This window comes from Oncorhynchus clarkii, chromosome 21 (assembly GCF_045791955.1).
Source record: "Oncorhynchus clarkii lewisi isolate Uvic-CL-2024 chromosome 21, UVic_Ocla_1.0, whole genome shotgun sequence".
NCBI classification, from domain to species: Eukaryota; Metazoa; Chordata; class Actinopteri; order Salmoniformes; family Salmonidae; genus Oncorhynchus; species Oncorhynchus clarkii.
Window position 1 is genome coordinate 3828003 of NC_092167.1, and position 22651 is coordinate 3850653.

At 44.4% G+C, this 22651-nt stretch overlaps 1 protein-coding gene across 4 annotated transcripts in view; it reads left to right on the forward strand.

Moving 5' to 3' along the window:
- Window positions 1-22651, forward strand: part of LOC139379639 (serine/threonine-protein kinase WNK1-like) — a 191049-nt gene that overhangs the window by 124828 nt on the left and 43570 nt on the right. For 3 of the 4 annotated variants that reach the window (XM_071122448.1, XM_071122449.1, XM_071122450.1), the window contains exons 7-12: window positions 4435-4654; window positions 4862-5141; window positions 7272-7465; window positions 14369-15793; window positions 17800-17886; window positions 22144-22278. In XM_071122448.1, coding sequence (XP_070978549.1) covers window positions 4435-4654; window positions 4862-5141; window positions 7272-7465; window positions 14369-15793; window positions 17800-17886; window positions 22144-22278 — 2341 coding nt within the window. The remainder of the gene's footprint in view (window positions 1-4434; window positions 4655-4861; window positions 5142-7271; window positions 7466-14368; window positions 15794-17799; window positions 17887-22143; window positions 22279-22651) is intronic. The other variant, XM_071122451.1, reaches the window with a different exon arrangement.

Below are 22651 nucleotides of genomic sequence, written 5' to 3' on the forward strand. Positions count from 1 at the left end.
GTGCTCTACAGAGGGCAGTGCTCTACAGAGGGTAATGCATACGAGCCAGTACATCACTGGGGCCGAGCTCCCTGCCATCCAGGACCTCTATACCAGGCCGTGTCAGAGGAAGGCCCTAAAAATTGTCCGACTCCAGCCACCCAAGTCCTATACTGTTCTCTCTGCTACTGCACAGCAAGCGGTACCAGTGCACCAAGTCTGGAACCAACAGGACCCCTTCTACCCCCAAACCATAAGAATACTAAATAGTTCATGCAGACAGTCCAGGTAGCAATTTGGTTGACGCCCCTTTGCACTAACTCTTTTGGCTCATAACATCATTTTTTAATTTTAACCTTTATTTAACTAGGCAACTGTTCAGGGGCAGAACGACAGATTTTTACCTTGTCAGCTCGGGGATTCGATCTTGCAACCTTTCGGTTACTAGTCCAACGCTCTAACCGATAGGCTACCCGCCGCCCCACATACACTGCTGCTACTGTTTATTATCTATCCTGTTTCCTAGTCATTTTATCCCTACCTATATGTCCATATCTACTTCAAATACCTTGTACCCCAGCACATCAACTCAGTACTGGTACCCCGTGTATATAGTCAAGTTATTACCTCGTACCCCTGCACATCAACTCAGTACTGGTACCTCGTGTATATAGTCAAGTTATTACCTCGTACCCCTGCACATCAACTCAGTACTGGTACCCCGTGTATATAGTCAAGTTATTACCTCGTACCCCTGCACATCAACTCAGTACTGGTACCTCGTGTATATAGTCAAGTTATTACCTCGTACCCCTGCACATCAACTCAGTACTGGTACCCCGTGTATATAGTCAAGTTATTACCTCGTACCCCTGCACATCAACTCAGTACTGGTACCCCGTGTATATAGTCAAGTTATTACCTCGTACCCCTACACATCAACTCAGTACTGGTACCCCGTGTATATAGTCAAGTTATTACCTCGTACCCCTGCACATCAACTCAGTACTGGTACCTCGTGTATATAGTCAAGTTATTACCTCGTACCCCTGCACATCAACTCAGTACTGGTACCTCGTGTATATAGTCAAGTTATTACCTCGTACCCCTGCACATCAACTCAGTACTGGTACCTCGTGTATATAGCCAAGTTATTACCTCGTACCCCTGCACATCAACTCAGTACTGGTACCTCGTGTATATAGTCAAGTTATTACCTCGTACCCCTGCACATCAACTCAGTACTGGTACCTCGTGTATATAGTCAAGTTATTACCTCGTACCCCTGCACATCAACTCAGTACTGGTACCTCGTGTATATAGTCAAGTTATTACCTCGTACCCCTGCACATCAACTCAGTACTGGTACCTCGTGTATATAGTCAAGTTATTACCTCGTACCCCTGCACATCAACTCATTGTTACTCATTGTGTATTTATTCCTGGTGTTATTATCTTTCTATTTTTCTCTACATTGTTGGGAAGACCTGTCAGTCAGCATTTCACGGTTAGTCTACACCCTGTTGTTTACCATGTGACAAATAACATTTCATTTGATTAGTTTTGTTGGTGCCTAGCCGGCCTACTTTACATTTACAGAGAGGCCTGATGATCCATCACCTTACTGGGGGTGTAAACACTGCATTCATCGATGAACTGACATGTTTTTGTGTGTCGGAAAGAATCCAACGTGTGTGTGTGTGAGAGAGCTCCTGTAGTTGTTTACCATGTTAGCTGTCGCTGGCTCACCCTGTGCTGCACATGTATTCTACTCAGTCATGCATTAAACATCACTGTAATATAATAATGAACTTAGCAGACATGCACATTTATCCAAAGACACTTACACACACATTGTACACACACTCTTCTGACGAAGAGGAGTAGTATGGAGGATCGGAGGACCAAAACGCAGGGTGGTAAGTGTCCGTAATGCATTTTAATAAAGACTATAGAACACTGGAACAAAACAACAAACGATGCCGTGAATATACAAAACCGAAAACAGTACCGTGTGGACCAAACACTCACAACCCAAAAGTGAAGGCTACCTAAGAATGATTCTCAATCAGGGACAACAATTGACAGCTGCCTCTGATTGAGAACCATACTAGGCCAAACTCAAAAACCAACATAGAAAAACAAACAGACTGCCCACCCAACTCACGCCCTGACCATACTAAAACAAACATATAATAACAGAACTAAGGTCAGAACGTGACACACTTACCAGCTGAGCCTCACATGATAAGATGTCCTGAGAGGTAACATTGAGCCTTCAATTATGCCTTTTGTCTGAGTCATGGATAGTAAATATACCTAGTTATTATAGGATATCAATTATGGATAGTAAATATACCTAGTTATTATAGGATATCAATTATGGATTGTAAATATACATGGTTATTATAGGATATCAATTATGGATTGTAAATATACATGGTTATTATAGGATATCATTTATGGATTGTAAATATACATGGTTATTATAGGATATCAATTATGGATTGTAAATATACATGGTTATTATAGGATATCAATTATGGATTGTAAATATACATGGTTATTATAGGATATCAATTATGGATAGTAAATATACATGGTTATTATAGGATATCAATTATTGATAGTAAATATACATGGTTAATATGGGATATAACTTATGGATAGTAAATATACAGTCGTGGCCAAAAGTTTTGAATGACACAAATATTAATTTTCACAAAGTCTGCTGCCTCAGTTTGTATGATGGCAATTTGCATATACTCCAGAATGTTATGAAGAGTGATCAGATGAATTGCAATTAATTGCCAAGTCCCTCTTTGCCATGCAAATTAACTGAATCCCCAAAAAACATTTCCACTGCATTTCAGCCCTGCCACAAAATGACCAGCTGACATGTCAGTGATTATTTTGTTAATACAGGTGTGAGTGTTGACGAGAACAAGGCTAAAGATCACTCTGTCATGCTGATTGAGTTCGAATAACAGACTGGAAGCTTCAAAAGGAGGGTAGTGCTTGGAATCATTGTTCTTCCTCTGTCAACCATGGTTACCTGCAAGGAAACACGTGCCGTGTTCAGCTGCGGGATCGGGGCACCACCAGCAAGCGCCAGGACCATCTCCTAAAGTTGATTCAACTGCGGGATCGGGGCACCACCAGTACAGAGCTTGCTCAGGAATGGCAGCAGGCAGCTGGGAGTGCATCTGCACGCACAGTGAAACGCAGATTTTTGGAGGATGGCCTGGTGTCAAGAAGGGCAGCAAAGAAGCCACTTCTCTTCAGGAAAAACATCAGGGACAGACTGATATTCTGCAAAAGGTACAGGGATTGGACTGCTGAGGACTGGGGTAAAGTCATTTTCTCTGATGAATCCCCTTTTCCAATTGTTTGGGGCTTCCGGAAAAAAGCTTGTCTGGAGAAGACAAGGTGAGCGCTACCATCAGTCCTGTGTCATGCCAACAGTAAAGCATCCTGAGACCATTCATGTGTGGGGTTGCTTCTTAGCAAAGGGAGTGGGCTCACTCACAATTTTGCCTAAACACACAGCCATGAATAAAGAATGGTACCAACACATCCTCCGAGAGCAGCTCCTCCCAACCATCCAGGAACAGTTTGGTGATGAACAATGCCTTTCCAGCATGATGGAGCACCTTGCGATAAGGCAAAAGTGATAACTAAGTGGCTCGGGGAACAAAACATCGATATTTTGGGTCCATGGCCAGGAAACTCCCCAGACCTTAATCCCATTAAGAACTTGTGGTCAATCCTCAAGAGGCGGGTGGACAAACAAAAACCCACAAATTCTGACAAACTCCAAGCATTGATTATGCAAGAATGGGCTGCCATCAGTCAGGATGTGGCCCAGAAGTTAATTGACAGCATGCCAGGACGGATTGCAGAGGCCTTGAAAAAGAAGGGGCAACACTGCAAATATTGACTCTGCATCAACTTCATGTAATTGTCAATAAAAGCCTTTGACACTTGAAATGTGAAATGAAATGCTTGTAATTATACTTCGGTAACACTGAAGCAGCAAATTTTGTGAGAATTTATATTTGTGTCATTCTCAAAACTTTTGGCCACGACTGTACATAGTTAATATGGGATATAATTTATGGATTGTAAATATATGTAGTTATTATAGGATATTAAGCCATAATACTGGATGTCAGAACACAGATCTATTGCAGTCCTTTAGGCCAGCCCACACAGAGTTGTGTAATGTCCTCTGTAAATAGGCTAATAGGTTAATCATGCACCATGCAGAACTTATTGAATGTAATAAAACCTGTTTTGGCCTTAATGCTAAACTCTACCATCAATCTCCCCCTCTCTTCCCTTCTCTCTCTAATCTCCCCCTCTCTTCCCTTCTTTCTCTCTTCTTCCCCCCTCTCTCTATTGTCCCCCTCTCTTCTCCCTCTCTCTTCCCCCATCCCTCCTCCACTGCCACAGATATGTCATTAAGATCCTGCTGAGCCATGCGTTCTTCCAGGAGGAGACTGGTGTGCGTGTGGAGCTAGCCGAGGAGGACGATGGGGAGATGATCGCTATCAAACTGTGGCTGAGGATAGAAGACGTCAAGAAGCTGAAGGGAAAGTACAAGGACAACGAAGCCATCGAGTTCTCCTTCGACCTCAACAAGGACTTCCCCGAAGATGTGGCACAGGAAATGGTACGGTTTATTGTTGGACGGTGGATCGATTGATACCATGTATCTTTGTTATAAGTAATTGATCTGGTGATTTTAAAAACAGAGCTGCAACCTCGATGAAAACGGTGGCTGGATAGAGGTGTAGAAGCTTGTCACTGAGAGAGATGTTGTGGCGACTGTCAAAACAAGATGGACTAGTCATGGTTGTTCCTTCTCCTGTACCAACAGGTCGAGTCTGGCTATGTGTGCGAGGGAGACCACAAGACGATGGCCAAGGCCATCAAAGACCGAGTGTCTCTGATCCAAAAGAAGAGAGAACAGAGGCAGCTGGTCAGAGAGGAGTTGGAGAAGAGGAATCAGAAGCAGCAGTATACCCTACAGGCAGCAGAGGCCCTCAGATCCCCCCAGCAGAGTCAGTTACACCCCCAGCCCCCTATAGCCCAGACTGAGAAGGAGGACCCAGAGATGGACCAGCAGCAGTACCAACAGGCCAACATCTCCATGACATGTATGTGGACTAGGCACAGCGTCTCACTCAGAGATGGGGTTTATTTACAGTGCATTCGGAAAAGTATTCAGACCCCTTCAGATTTTGTTATGTTACAGCCTTAATTCAAAAATGTATTAAACATATAAGAAATCAATCTACCCGCAATACCCCATAATAACAAAGTGGAAGAGGATTTTATACATTTTGGCTAATTTATTTAAAAAATGTAAACAAAACCTTTTTTACATAAGTATTCAGACCCGTTGGTATGAGACTCGAAATTGAGCTCAGGTGCATCCTGTTTCCATTGATCATCCTTGATGTTTCTACAACTTGATCGGAGTCCACCTGTGGTAAATTCAATTGATTGGACATGATTTGGAAAGGCACACACCTGTCTATATAAGGTCCCACAGTTGACAGTGCATGTCAGAGAGAAAAAAACAGCCATAAGGTCAAAGGAATTGTCCATAGAGCTCCAATACAGGATTGTGTTGAGGCACAGATCTGGGGAAGTGGCATCCATCAGTGGCCTCCATCATTTTTAAATGGAAGAAGTTTGGCATCACCAAGACTAGAGCTGGCCGCCCGTCCAAACTGAGCAATCAGGGGAGAAGGGCCTTGGTCAGGGAGGTGACCAAGAACCCGATGGTCACTCTGACAGGGCTCCAGAGTTCCTCTGTGGAGATGGGAGAACCTTCCAGAAGGACAACCTTCTCTGCAGCACTCCACCAATCAGGCCTTTGTGGTTGTGGCCAGACAGAAGCCACTCCTCAGCAAAAGGCACTTGACACCTGCTTGGAGTTTGCCAAAAAGGCACCTAAAGGACTCTCAGACAATGAGAAACAATTTAATTGAATGCCAAGCGTCACGTCTGGAGGAAACCAGGCACTGCTCATCACCTGGCCAATACCATCCCTGCGGTGAAGCATGGTTGTGGCAACATCATGCTGTGAGAATGTTTTTCAGCGCCAGGGACTGGGAGACTAGTCTGGATCAAGGGAAAGATGAACGGAGCAAAGTACAGAGAGATCCTTGATGAAAACCTGCTCCGGAGCGCTCAAGACCTCAAGGTTCACCTTTCAACAGGACAACGACTCTAAGCACACAGTCAAGACAATGTAGGAGTGGCTTCGGGACAAGTCTCAATGTCCTTGGGTGGCCCAGCCAGAGCCCAGACTTGAACCCAATCTAACTTCTCTGGAGAGACCTGAAAATAGCTATGTAGTGACGCTCCCCCTCCAACCTGACAGAGCTTGAGAGGATCTGCCGAGAAGAATGGGAGAAACTCCCCAAATACAGGTGTGCCAATAATGTAGCGTCATACCCAAGAAGACCTGAGGCTGTAATCGCTACCAAAGGGTCTGGATACTTATGTAAATGTGATATTTGTCTTTTTTTTGCTTTGTCACTATGGGGTATTGTGTGTACATTGAGGGGGAAAAAACTATTTACTCAATTTTAAAATAAGGCTGTTATGTAAAAAATAAAAGTAGAACAATTCAAAGGGTCTGAATACTTTCCGAATGCACTGTAAATCAGGAATACAATGTAGTTGATATTGTACAGTGCCTTGCGAAAGTATTCGGCCCCCTTGAGCTGTTCACAAATGCTCTCCATCCAACCTCACTGAGCTCGAGCTGTTTTGCAAGGAGGAATGGGAAAAAAATTTCAGTCTCTCGATGTGCAAAACTGATAGAGACATACCCCAAGCGACTTACAGCTGTAATCGCAGCAAAAGGTGGCGCTACAAAGTATTAACTTAAGGGGGCTGAATAATTTTGCACGCCCAATTTTTCAGTTTTTGATTTGTTAAAAAAGTTAGAAATATCCAATAAATGTCGTTCCACTTCATGATTGTGTCCCACTTGTTGTTGATTCTTCACAAAAAAATACAGTTTTATATCTTTATGTTTGAAGCCTGAAATGTGGCAAAAGGTCGCAAAGTTCAAGGGGGCCGAATACTTTCGCAAGGCACTGTATATCTCTCAATGGCTCGCTTGATCTGGATTTCTTGCTCGCTCTCTCTCGCTCTCATTCATATATATATATATAACGGTAGTGTGTGTGTTTCCAACTCTCTCTCCCTCCCTCTCCCCTCCTTTCTCATCTGGTCACTGTGTGGGTTCTTGTCCCTTCCACCTACAGCTGACGGAGCGGTGGACAACGGCCAGGGTTCGTCCGTGTTCTCTGAGTCCCATCTGGGCCAGCTGACCATGTCCTATAGCAACATCCCTGCCACCCAGCAGCAGCAGGGCCAAACCCAGGCCCCCTCCCCCTCCCCTTCCCCCCAGCTGCAGCAACAACAGCAGCAGCTCAATGCCTACCAACAGCAGAACATGGTAAGTCACGAGTCGGAGGGATTCTTATATATTTTTTGTAGTTCTTAGGAAGGTAGAAGTGAAGTGAATTTCAGTGGAGTTTGTAGTTGTAATATGCATGAAGGTGATGTCTGAAGACTGGATTTGGAGCCAGTTCCCTTTTGAGATGAAGAGGTTCTCAGTCTTTGAAATGGAGCAACCTTCTTCCTTCCCGGCTGCCCTCTCTGTCAGGTTTGTCCTGTAGTCCTTTATAATCCCACATCTGTTTGTGCTGTCTTGCCAACTCCTATGGTCGTTGTTACACTAATCATGACAATTATAAGAGGAGTTGCCATTACAGCAGAGACTGTCTGACATCAGCCTACTGTAGTCCCACGAGTTCTTCAGTTTGACATTTCGGTCTTCTTGGTACCGCAGTGGTGGACCAGCAGCTGCGTTCTAACCCACTTATTCAGTAATGAATAAATGACAAACTCAGTGGCAATTTTCAGAGAGAACCAGAGGTCAGGTTTTACAGTTCCTCTTTCAACAGTAATGCTGATGGTCTTGCTGTTTGCCAAGAGACTCCCAAACCAATGTCTGGAACAGTATTCTTCAGTGTATTGGGAGGAATAGGGCCTTTATAGAATATCAAATATTAAACTGGCTGTTAATTCAGTCTTTTAATATGCTCTCATGTTTCCACTCAAGCTAATACAAGGAACAGGACAGGAACAGGTATAACTTTTAGTCATAAAACAATAACAGAGCATTTTTAGATTGAAAGTTGAAACCGAAGACCCAGAAAAATGAACTAATTTAAGGAATCCCAAACACAGTCACACAAGACGATTGAGCTACGCCCAAAACACACTAAGGAATCCCAAACACAGTCACACAAGACGATTGAGCTACGTCCAAAACACACTAAGGAATCCCAAACACAGTCGCACAAGACGATTGAGCTACGCCCAAAACACACTAAGGAATCCCAAACACAGTCGCACAAGACGATTGAGCTACGCCCAAAACACACTAAGGAATCCCAAACACAGTCACACAAGACGATTGAGCTACGTCCAAAACACACTAAGGAATCCCAAACACAGTCGCACAAGACGATTGAGCTACGCCCAAAACACACTAAGGAATCCCAAACACAGTCGCACAAGACGATTGAGCTACGCCCAAAACACACTAAGGAATCCCAAACAGTCACACAAGACGATTGAGCTACGCCCAAAACACACTAAGGAGTCCCAAACAAATAGTCACACAAGACAACGGTTGATCTACGCCCAAAACACACAAATTAAGGAAGGACAAACCAATATGTTAATCTACACCCAAAATGTATAGCCTAGTCACAAATGAGCTGCCCTTCCTGCTCCGTAGGTACCCGTCTGTCTCCACTAACAGAGCTTAACCGCACGGCCTCCCCTAAAGGTCAAGTCTAAAAACTATTTTCTAGAACCCATGTGCCATGTTCTATCCTAAAGGATTTAGAAAGATGTCTCACACCACCCTAAAGGGTTTAGACAGATGTCTAATTAACACCATCCTAAAGGGTTTAGACAGATGTCTCACACCACCCTAAAGGGTTTAGACAGATGTCTAATTAACACCATCCTAAAGGGTTTAGACAGATGTCTAATTAACACCACCCTAAAGGGTTTAGACAGATGTCTCACACCACCCTAAAGGGTTTAGACAGATGTCTAATTAACACCATCCTAAAGGGTTTAGACAGATGTCTAATTAACACCATCGCAAAGGGTTTAGACAGATGTCTAATTAACACCATCGCAAAGGGTTTAGACAGATGTCTAATTAACACCATCGCAAAGGGTTTAGACAGATGTCTAATTAACACCACCCTAAAGGGTTTAGACAGATGTCTAATTAACACCATCCTAAAGGGTTTAGACAGATGTCTAATTAACACCATCCTAAAGGGTTTAGACAGATGTCTAATTAACACCATCCTAAAGGGTTTAGACAGATGTCTAATTAACACCATCCTAAAGGGTTTAGACAGATGTCTAATTAACACCATCCTAAAGGGTTTAGACAGATGTATAATTAACACCATCCTAAAGGGTTTAGACAGATGTCTAATTAACACCAACCTAAAGGGTTTAGACAGATGTCTAATTAACACCATCCTAAAGGGTTTAGACAGATGTATAATTAACACCATCCTAAAGGGTTTAGACAGATGTCTAATTAACACCAACCTAAAGGGTTTAGACAGATGTCTAATTAACACCATCCTAAAGGGTTTAGACAGATGTCTAATTAACACCATCCTAAAGGGTTTAGACAGATGTCTAATTAACACCATCCTAAAGGGTTTAGACAGATGTAGAGTATATGAAGACCATCCCATAGGTTAGAAGCCCCAGTCATGCTCTTGGGTCTTCAGTCACAGTGACTTACAGGTAAGTACCAGAATTAACTAGCCTTTAATCTGCCCAAAGTGAGAACAGCTGCAAGTTTCTGAAATCAGTTACTCTGTGTGTTTTAGTTCCAGGAGTAACGTTTGGTCAGTTGTGTCTTCTACATTTCCTTTAGTTTTAATGAATTGAACTGTTGTTTTGCCCAATGTCAGTTGGTTTGATTAGCATTTCTGAACAGAATGATGCATGTTGGAGAAACCAAAGTCACTCAGAAGTAAACAAACTCCATGCTTTGCGTTTGATTCCTTTTCCCCCCTCATACCTTCCACATTGCTGCATCCTCAGTTATACCATGCATCTCGTTCTAGTACAGTACCCTGTCTCCCCCCCTCCCCCAACCCATCACCCCCAAATCCCAACCAATCATTTATGGTACATATTATTCATAGTACTCATGTTGGTATTTCTCATTATTTGTGTTGTTTGTATAGATATTAGGCAGTTAGCTGTGCAAGCTGTCAGGGCCTCCATCAATCCCATACGTTTATTTTAGAGGTGCCATGCTGGTGTTTTTAGGCTCTCTGTCTGGCACACTGGCAGTCACCTCAGCCAGCCATCACTCATCAGTGTCAGACACACTGAATCACAAGCCTGGTTACTGGAGCCGACTCGGCCATCTCCATAGTGTCAGTGAATTATAGCTCACCTTCCTAAAGCTATGGAGCTTTACCATACACCACAAACCATACACCACAAACCATACACCACAAACCATACACCACAAACCATACACCACAAACCATACACCACAAACCATACACCCGATGGCATATGTTAGACTGAGATTTCCAAGATGTTCAAGCTTATCAAGAATTGTTTGCATTCAACGTGGATTACACATTAATTCCAGTGTGTGTGTGTGTGTGTGTGTGTGTGGTGTGTGTGTGTGTTTGTGTGTGTGTAGTCTGTGGTAAGCTTGCATAAAAAGTTATTGGGCATGACAACCACAGCCACTTTAAATTCTGCAATCATTCTACCATTGTTTAGTTTTATTTGACCATCAAGTGCCATTACTTTACAGTGAATCAATCTGCTGAATGATAGTGGTAGAAGTGTTCAAATGATATTGCCATTGGTCCTAAATGACATATTTGACCTTGAAACAATGCCTAGCTGCTGCTATTTTGACATCTGAATAAGCAACAACACAGCTGTATATCAATAAAACCCAACCTGAAAAAGGCTTGTAGACATATTTTGCAGTCCATTCTTACGTGTTGTGTTTTTCATACTGAAAGATGGGATTGATTGGTGTGTCGATGCAGTCTGCTCCACTACTGTTGGGTTTTAAAGTTTTGTGTCATTTGAGATTATTTTATGTCTTCCTCTTTGTCAATTTATTTATTGTGTGTTATCATCAAATGTTATTGGTTCCCTGTGTGATATAAATCACATCACTTCTTTTTAGTAAATCCCTTTTAACCGCTGTGCTATGTTGACCTGTTAAACATCTCATTGGATGTAAACAATGTTTTCACGAGTTCTACCAGCTATTATTCCGGGGCTGCAACAGAATTCAGTTCTGGAAGGTTCCATCAACAAAGCTGTGATTTACTTTGAGAATGAGTTCATAGCCCTTCATCTCTTGAAAGCCCTGTGCTGGGCCTTGCCTTTTAATAGTATCCTCTGCTATCTTATAGCCAGTGGCACAGTAACCAGTAGGCTTCACTAGACTATAACCAGTAACCAGTAGGCTTCACTAGACTATAACCAGTAGGCTTCACTAGACTGTAACCAGTAACCAGTAGGCTTCACTAGACTGTAATCAGTATCCAGTAGGCTTCACTAGACTGTAACCAGTAACCAGTAGGCTTCACTAGACTGTAACCAGTAACCAGTAGGCTTCACTAGCCTGTAACCAGTAACCAGTAGGCTTCACTAGCCTGTAACCAGTAACCAGTAGGCTTCACTAGACTGTAACCAGTAGGCTTCACTAGACTGTAACCAGTAACCAGTACACTAGACTGTAACCAGTAACCAGTAGGCTTCACTAGACTGTAACCAGTAACCAGTAGGCTTCACTAGACTGTAACCAGTAGGCTTCACTAGACTGTAACCTGTAACCAGTAGGCTTCACTAGACTGTAACCAGTAACCAGTAGGCTTCACTAGACTGTAACCAGTAGGCTTCACTAGACTGTAACCAGTAGCCTTCACTAGACTGTAACCAGTAGGCTTCACTAGACTATATAAACAGAAGAATTGACTAGGCACAGATCAAATCTAAATGCAACATTGTAGAGCTACTGTGGATGAATAACGAATAGCTTCATCGACCCCCAAATCAACTGTTCCCTGACCACTCTTGGCGGAACATTGATTTCTTTTTAGGCCATTGTGTAGAATCAGCAAGGTGAATGTGTCTGTGAATCATTGTACAGACAGAGCAGACTGCGCCTCTGGTACACTGGCATTGCCAAGTCCCCTGTCAGGCAGCTGGCTACCTAGCTATATTTAGTTTCCTGCAGCAGAGCAGTACATAGTCTGTGGCAGTGATTTTCCTTTCAGCCACACTATGATTTAGAACACTGTCTGCATCTGAAATGGCACCCTATTCCCTATATAGTGCACTACATCTGACCAGGAGCCTAGATCTATATAGGAAATAGGGTGCAATTTTGGACACGGACCCTGAGATTGGTTTGAGGGTAGAATATGTTCTTAAATGCCCTAGATAGTAGTGCAATACCACTAAATTGAATGGTTCTTATTCAGCTAGTGTTTTCATTTTGAACAAAGCCGCAAGAAATAGATTAGAGCTGCTTTAGTGTTTTATTTGAGTCATCCTAGCTTGTTAATAAACACTTTAGATGACCTAGAAATGGCTCTAGTACTCACATCTCTAATTTGAGATTATAGATTATTTTTCCTTTTAATCAGTATTATTTACCTCTTATCTAACCTCTTTCTGTTCCCAATATGCTCTTGCCGGATTTTTTGAAACCTCTTTCTAACCTTCATACTAACCGTCTAACCGTCTTCTAATGCCACGTGTCTTGTCTTTATTCCATAGTGTTTATCGTGTCCCGTGTTTTCAGATCTTTCACCTCTGTTCACCCGTGTTTAGTTCACCTGTGTTTAGTTCACCTGTGTTTAGTTCACCTGTGTTTAGCTCACCTGTGTTTAGTTCACCTGTGTTCCATCCATTCTGTGGTTAATTGTCCTTCCCTCCTTCCTTCCGCCTGCAGCCTCTCTCACCACCTCCCCGCCACCGCGGCCGTAGCATGTCCGTTTGCGTCCCCTACTTTTCCTCCACCCCTCCTGCTCTGTCCTGCCTTCCCAACCGGCCCTCCACCCCTCCTCCGGTGCTCTCCGCCCCCCACTCCCCCTGCCGGGGGTCGGAAGACGGTGACACGTTTGCGGGCCGGCTCTCCAAGGCCCTGGAGAGTGTCCTGCCCCTTCATTCCACCCCGCCTCGCCCACGGCAACAACGCCGAGCCAGCCTCCCGGCGGTGTTTGTCAGCCCTGTATGTTAGAGCATCTCTGGCCACAGAGTGGTGTGAACCAGGGTGTAGTCTGGTGGAGCTGGGACCGGAGCTCAGTAGGGCTGTCTATGGGTATCTGAAACAAGGAGAGACGAGGGATAAAACAGTAGAGACATATAGAGAGACATAACAAATAGAGAACAGAAGATCAGATTATTGTGTGTTCATCTTTAATCCACTTTCAGATACCTGTGAGTGAACCCTGCTGTTCTTCGCTTCGGGCCTCTCGCCAGGCGCCCTGTGCTCACATTAAATACAGACTGCCTGGCACTTCCCTTGCTCTCCTAGTGAGACTGGTCAGACTGCTGCTACAGTACACTTCTCTACCCTTCTAGTGAGACTGGTCAGACTGCTAGCTAAACTACACTTCCCTCCGAGTGAGACTGGTCAGACTGCTAGCTAAACTACACTTCCCTCCTAGTGAGACTGGTCAGACTGCTGTACATTCAGTCAGATCTATGTACAGTAGTTGGTGTGGTCACCTGTTTTATCCAGGATTCCACTAAAGTCTTCATTAAGCAGCAGGTACAATTTCAATTAGCATGAACATCATTCACTGTCAGCTTCAAACCCCCCAAAATACACATCATGTAATATAATGTAATGACTTACATTATCGTCATGCTAGATAGTTTTGTATATAAGGTGCAGTTTATAGTTAACCATTTAATGTCACAGTAGCAGCAGTCTGTTGATCTTAAAGGAAGCCGTCTTTGCCACATCTGCATTTAATTCCATACCTAGAAGCTATTACTGTCTGTCTGTACCTTCATCTTTTGGTTAAGTTCTTCATGGGTTTCTTTGCTAGGCTCTTGACTTTCTTTATCCGTTGCAGGGATTAATGCATTAGCAGAAATATATAGCACTGCTACCTCTCTTGTTCTCTTTTGATATACCTCTTCACCCTCTTCTCTCTTTCTATCTCTGAATACTACAGTATTTAATGGTGCTTCTCTCCCTCATGAAGATGATGCATCTATCTATAATCTTATGTCACTTCAGCCGCAGTCTGTGACTCACCAGTACAGCAGTGGAGGAGGAGTCTGGGCTTCAGCAGGCCTTCCGGACCCCACCCCGCCTCTCTTTCTCCCCTCCATTCTGGAGCGCCCCATCTCCTTCTCACCGCCACCTGCCTGCCCTCCCTCCAAGGCCTACAACGCCCAACGCCGCAAGAGCACGTCCATCTTGGAGGCCCATACGCGCCACTTCCAGCCTGCCTACCCCCGCTACGCCAGCAGCCTGCACCCCTACCACCCGGGGATGGAGGGGCTGGGCGTGGGTGGTGGAGGAGGAGTGGATGGGCACCTGGGAGTGGATCCCTCGTCCCTCTTCATGGTGCCCGGCTACGGTGCTCCGAGGCTGGGGTCGGTTGGAGAGCCCATGCACCAGCACCTCCAAGGTCAGTCCCTCCAGGACCCTCTATACGGGTACAAGGACGTGAGGGCGGAGCAGCAGGAGGAGGTGGTGGAGGCTGTGCGGAGGCTGAGTCTGAACCAGGCAGCGTTGCTGGATCACTTCGAGGCCATGGCCTATGGGGGCTACCCCATGACTGCTCACCAGATCAACCAGATCAGCTTCCACCAGCAGATGCAGGCTGCGGCAGCCGCCAGCCTGGCCGTGTACGACCCTCCACAGCCGGCCTACGCCCAGACCTACCACCCCCACATGCAGAGTCACATGCGCCTCACCCACAGCCCCATCCCTCAGCTGCCACCCATGAGCACCTTGGGCCTGCAGGCCTCGGGTACTACCGATGGGTACCAGCTGCAGCACTCCGCCTCCTTCCCCCAGTCCGCTCCCCCAGTCATGGAGCCCCCGCAAGGCAGCGTGTTCGAGTTCCACGTCCAAAACATGGCTACTGCAGCGGCCGCCGCTGGGGCCGACTCTGGCGTGCTGGCCTCTAGACTGTACCGGGCTCGCCGCGGCTCCATGGACCTCAACCTGGAGGAACAGGGGGGACCAGGAGGACAGTCAGGGGGGTCTGGGACCTACAGCCGCCTGCAGCCAGTCACTGAGGAACTGTACAGCTACATCAGCCCTGAGATGCCTCTCCCTCCCGGGAGCCTGCTACTGCACCAGGCCCAGAAGGACTGCAGCCCGGAACCTTCCAGTGACTCCATGGCCTCCTCTGACTGTGGAGAGTTCCACTCTCCTCCGCCCCAGTTCGGGGCCTCCTCGGCCGCCCAGTCCATCCCACACACCTTCTACGGGGCGGAGGCCGGGGGCAGGGACGCCACTGCAGAGGGCCAGGGAGTGGGCCACCCCCCCAGCCAGCAGACCTTTCTGTTTGTGCCTCCCTCCGAGTCCCCAGGGCGTCAGTCCTCTCACGTCAACATACTACACACCACCTGGGCCCGACAGACGAACGTCCAACCCGACCTCTCGTATCACGAGTTTCCTCTGGCCATGCAGGGAAACCCTGGGCTGGTACTTAGACCATCACTTTCTTATTCGATAGCAACCCTCAGCCGTCTACCCTCCACACCAACCCTGTCTTTATCACTTACCTGATTCATTTTGTTTCGTGGTTGTGGTTTTAACCCTTTCCAGCCATGACTGTCTACACTCAAAGGTCCTTTTTAGGAGGTGCTGGTCTTCAGGAAACAATTAGGAACCTGCTGTTTAAATCCCCTAGTTCTGTTGACGGTATGTTCTCTTATCACCTACGGAATTATTTGTATCGGTCTCTTAGAGTAAGTAAGATTTTGTATGTATGTTCATATATGTAATTATATGGAAAAATGTGTGTTTGTATTGGTATACAGTGAGGTAGAACTGCATATTGTACATACGAATCCAAAGTCGAATTGGGCCTTATTTAATATTCAAAAACACCAAATTGTCAAGGCACTACTGTATGGGAATGGGATCATTGTTGTGAGTAATAATCACAGACTTGTTGCCACATGGCTTTGAGGATTTGTATGATCCAACACACAAACATACAACAAACGGGGGCTTTAGACCGGTTTAACTGTTCACCTGAAGCTTACATTATTTACATCATAAAAATGTTTCTTTAAATTGTATTTTATTTTATTTGAACAGTTTGTACAGTAGCTCTGTCTAGTTGGCTGGAAATGGTTAAAACGGTATTTCTATCATTTATTAACTGTTGCCAAGGACACCAATCCCAGTAACAGTTATATTGGAGGTGTTGCAGCACGTCACGTGCCATATATAATCAGCTAGCGACCAATAGGAAGACTTTACACTCAGCTGGTACTTTACACTCAGGGGTCAGAATTCATCCATTAACCCTTAGAATGCTGACATGATCAGTCATCCCGCAGCCTCATCTTTTGTTCTGAGCAGCGCTCTTCTTTCGCGCTTCTTTTTATGGTTTTATTTTGCAATTTTATTATTATTTGTTGTTTTATTTTCATCTGTTCTTCTTCCTACGAAATGCTTTCCGCTCCTAAAGCCTCTCGTTTTCAGTGGTAATGTCCTGAGAACAGGGGATGGCAAGGTAGGTGGTCAGCCTGGTGCAACTATACTTGTGTGAGCTCACTCTCTAGTGAGTGGTTGAGCTGGTGGTCTTGTGTGAGCTCACTCTCTAGTGAGTGGTTGAGCTGAGTGCAACTATACTTGTGTGAGCTCACTCTCTAGTGAGTGGTTGAGCTGAGCTTGGGAACAAGTATACTTGTCTGCAGCCTTCTAAGGGTACTTCTTAGGGTTGGTTCAGAAGCTAAATGTAATCATTACATGGAATGTAAAGGGTTTCAATCAACCAGCAACAACAACAAAAAACAGGTTTTATTTGAGTTTTTTCTAAATATATTTAAAGGACACAACCTGCTTCTTCTATGTGCTCTGTTGAGCAATAACATTCACAATGTAATGAATCATCTAGGAGCCCTACCACGTGCATGAAGCCTACTCACTCCCCCCAACTGACCCAGCAGTGGATTTTGTTACCTGTTATAGTTACCTGTGGATGTACATGCATACACAAGGAGTCTTGGAGATTCTCTGGACAGTCAGAGAGGGGATACTTTGTGTATGTACAGTACAGTGAGCCAAAGCTCAGGCTAGAATACAGTAGTACTGTACAGTACAGTGAGCCAAAGCTCAGGCTAGAATACAGTAGTACTGTACAGTACAGTGAGCCAAAGCTCAGGCTAGAATGTAGTACTGTTCAGTACAGTGAGCCAAAGCTCAGGCTAGAATACAGTACTGTACAGTACAGTGAGCCAAAGCTCAGGCTAGAATACAGTAGTACTGTACAGTACAGTGAGCCAAAGCTCAGGCTAGAATACAGTACTGTGCAGTACAGTGAACCAAAGCTCAAGCTAGAATGTAGTACTGTGCAGTATGTCCAAAAGTCACAAATAGATCCTAATTCACGTTTTGTTTTCTCTCTTGTGTCCATATTTCTATCTCTCTCCATATTGTCTCTCCATCTCTTCATCTATCTCTCTATCCTATTGAAGCAGGTGCAGCAGATCCCAACCTCCCAGCCCAACACTGGACACCCTCCTGCCCCCAACTCCCAGCCAGTCCCCATCGCCCACCAACAAGTAAGGCCCCCTTTCTCCACAGGCCTCTATGAGGACGTCCTAATTCCTTACCAAAGGGGAACATTGAGACATTGCCAGTGTGGATAAGGGCCAACTTGTACACATCCTCCACGCCAATCCTCCCTCTCCTGTTGTGTTCAGAGTACAGGTGCATCGTCATGGCAGCCAGACGGTGTTTTTGTTTTGATTGGTCTGTCTGTTTTTAATCTTGAGTACAGTATTCTCTCCTGTGTGGTGTGAAAGCTGTGGCGTGGCCCCTGTGGTGCCTCTCTCTCTCTCTCTCTCTCTCTCACACTGTGTTGTCTGTCTCTTTTAGCATGGAGGTTACTACGTCACAGCGCTCCCTCCGCAGGTAGACAAAACAACACATTCAACGTTGATATGAGCACCTCTCACACCTCTTTATCTCTTGAGTCTCCTGGCTTTTCCCTTTTCTCCAATCCAACATTTAACTTCCTGCTGTCTCACGAACAGACAGAACTGTAAGTGAAATGGCTGTGATGTATATTTGCCTACAGTGTAGCAGAGGTGAAAGTAGATGTAATGTCTTCCTGGTACAGAGGCCTCCTGTGTGTGTGTGGGCACGCACTTGTTTTTTTATGGGCCTAATCATAGATGGACATATAGCATCTCTATGGGCCTAATCATAGATGGACATATAGCATCTCTATGGGCCTAATCATAGGACATATAGCATCTCTATGGGCCTAATCACAGGACATATAGCATCTCTATGGGCCTAATCATAGGACATATAGCATCTCTATGGGCCTAATCATAGGACATATAGCATCTCTATGGGCCTAATCATAGGACATATAGCATCTCTATGGGCCTAATCATAGGACATATAGCATCTCTATGGGCCTAATCATAGGACATATAGCATCTCTATGGGCCTAATCATAGGACATATAGCATCTCTATGGGCCTAATCATAGGACATATAGCATCTCTATGGGCCTAATCATAGAAGGACATATAGCATCTCTATGGGCCTAATCATAGATGGACATATAGCATCTCTATGGGCCTAATCATAGGACATATAGCATCTCTATGGGCCTAATCATAGGACATATAGCATCTCTATGGGCCTAATCATAGGACATATAGCATCTCTATGGGCCTAATCATAGGACATATAGCATCTCTATGGGCCTAATCATAGGACATATAGCATCTCTATGGGCCTAATCATAGGACATATAGCATCTCTATGGGCCTAATCATAGATGGACATATAGCATCTCTATGGGCCTAATCATAGGACATATAGCATCTCTATGGGCCTAATCACAGAAGGACATATAGCATCTCTATGGGCCTAATCATAGGACATATAGCATCTCTATGGGCCTAATCATAGAAGGACATATAGCATCTCTATGGGCCTAATCATAGATGGACATATAGCATCTCTATGGGCCTAATCATAGGACATATAGCATCTCTATGGGCCTAATCATAGAAGGACATATAGCATCTCTATGGGCCTAATCACAGATGGACATATAGCATCTCTATGGGCCTAATCACAGATGGACATATAGCATCTCTATGGGCCTAATCATAGGACATATAGCATCTCTATGGGCCTAATCATAGGACATATAGCATCTCTATGGGCCTAATCATAGGACATATAGCATCTCTATGGGCCTAATCATAGGACATATAGCATCTCTATGGGCCTAATCATAGGACATATAGCATCTCTATGGGACTAATCATAGGACATATAGCATCTCTATGGGCCTAATCACAGATGGACATATAGCATCTCTATGGGCCTAATCATAGGACATATAGCATCTCTATGGGCCTAATCATAGGACATATAGCATCTCTATGGGCCTAATCATAGATGGACATATAGCATCTCTATGGGCCTAATCATAGATGGACATATAGCATCTCTATGGGACTAATCATAGATGGACATATAGCATCTCTATGGGCCTAATCACAGATGGACATATAGCATCTCTATGGGCCTAATCATAGGACATATAGCATCTCTATGGGCCTAATCATAGGAGATATATCATCTCTATGGGCCTAATCATAGGACATATAGCATCTCTATGGGCCTAATCATAGAAGGACATATAGCATCTCTATAGGCCTAATCATAGAAGGACATATAGCATCTCTATGGGCCTAATCATAGGACATATAGCATCTCTATGGGCCTAATCACAGATGGACATATAGCATCTCTATGGGCCTAATCATAGGACATATAGCATCTCGATGGGCCTAATCATAGGACATATAGCATCTCTATGGGCCTAATCATAGGACATATAGCATCTCTATGGGCCTAATCATAGGACATATAGCATCTCTATGGGCCTAATCATAGGACATATAGCATCTCTATGGGCCTAATCATAGGACATATAGCATCTCTATGGGCCTAATCATAGAACATATATCATCTCTATGGGCCTAATCATAGGACATATAGCATCTATATGGGCCTAATCATAGGACATATAGCATCTCTATGGGCCTAATCATAGGACATATAGCATCTCTATGGGCCTAATCATAGGACATATAGCATCTCTATGGGCCTAATCATAGGACATATAGCATCTCTATGGGCCTAATCATAGAAGGACATATAGCATCTCTATGGGCCTAATCATAGGACATATAGCATCTCTATGGGCCTAATCATAGGACATATAGCATCTCTATGGGCCTAATCACAGATGGACATATAGCATCTCTATGGGCCTAATCATAGGACATATAGCATCTCGATGGGCCTAATCACAGAAGGACACATAGCATCTCTATGGGCCTAATCACAGAAGGACACATAGCATCTCTATGGGCCTAATCACAGAAGGACACATAGCATCTCTATGGGCCTAATCACAGAAGGACACATAGCATCTCTATGGGCCTAACAGTATTGATTTGTCGTTTAACTTTTAAAATGTATTAGCCTGCTTTTTTAATGTGGCATTAACACAGCCAGTCATGATGTTTTCATCTGATTGTCAAACAGTTACTTGAAAAGACTCATTTGGGCTATGTTACTCAGGGGGGGGGGAAATAGTTAGACCTTATTTACATAATTTCATCTTATAATTTCCCGACATTTGGTAGGCTATTTGTTAGTCAACTTGTGTCTGTAATTAGATACATGCAGCTTCTCCTCGATCATTACTTGATGCTCATCCAGAATATTAAATAAAGCCACGCTCACCAAATATTGTGTTTCAGGAAGAGGACGGATGCTCAGGGAACTGTTGTTCAACGGCGTTACTTCTCTTCCTGAAAACACATTAACATTTGGTCTGACATTTTACTCAGAGGAACACTTAGTTCTACATTCAGTGTCCATACTTTAGTTGCTATTCTAACTCTCAGGCTACTCCATTCTGAGATAATTCCAGCATCCACACCGTTTGATAAAAGCAGAGAGACTTACCGGACACCGAACAGTGTCATGAATGACAACAAAAGTCTTGTAACCTGAATTTGATGCTTACTCTGCTGTCCACCCGCGTCATGGTCTCGGCCAATCATCTCTACCTTATTAAAATGTCAGTGTTCTCCTCGAACCACTCCGCAATTTTGGAGTCTATTGGCTCATTTTTTATGTGACTGACATGATAGATCGATTCCAAGAAAACTGTAGGCTTATTACACAATGTTTTTTTAAACTATTGCGATAGACTCACGTTTTAACGGGTACGCCGTACCCCCGCTTTCTATTGCCGGTACTCTGTACTGGACCGCTCCGGCTTCACCCTTGCCTATAGAATATGATAAGATGAGCTGTAGGTTAAGCCTGTGCAGTATGTGTGTCATTGCTTTTCATCAAGTCACAAGGTAAGTTGGCCGACCGCCAGAGAAATGTTTTTGCAATCGATGGGAATGTTTGCCCCCAAGGCAAATTGTATCGTCAAATTAGGATTACTACATTTGATTGATAGGGTCAACTGTTTAATTACAGTGAGATAATGGGGGTGTTTTTTGCTTTGAAACTCTACTGATATGTGCCAAGTACGCATATGGTCTTAAAGAGACAGTTCACTCAAAGTTTGCAGATATTTTTTATTTTCAATGATTGTGCTTATCTTTTCCATCCGTGGGATTGAGGCTGGTGTCGGGCATAGACTCATCTCAACAGACTTTTGAGGTCAAAAACATCCGACATACTTAGTCAACTGTCCCTTTTTAACTTTGCTGTGTAGGTCTAGTCATGAGTTGACCTCTCCCTCTCTCCTCCAGACCCCCCTGCAGGCCTCTCTCCCCCCCACCTCCCAGCCCATGGTCTCTCAGCCCCAGCAGCAGCAGCAGGCAGGCAGCACCGTGGTACAGAGCCCCTCTCAGAACCAGCTACCCCCTGGACCACAGCCCACACAGGTAAGGAACCAACACATACATACACACAGAGTGCACATGCAAACACTGGCACTTAACCACACTCTGTGCACACACACACACACACACCTTAATCAAGTTAGAGTGAGGGTCCCCAAAACCAAACAGGTAACAGACTCATGCATTCACATTCCGTGTCAGATACTGTATGCATTCATACAGACACATTTTACACAAGCCCACATATAAACTCAGCAAAAAAAGAAACGTCCCCTTTTCAGGACCCTGTCTTTCAAAGAGAATTTGTAAAAATCCAAATAACTTCACAGATCTTCATTGTAAAGGGTTTAAAGGGCACTGTTTCCCATGCTTGTTCAATGAACCTACAGACGGTAGGCAGTTAATGAACCTACAG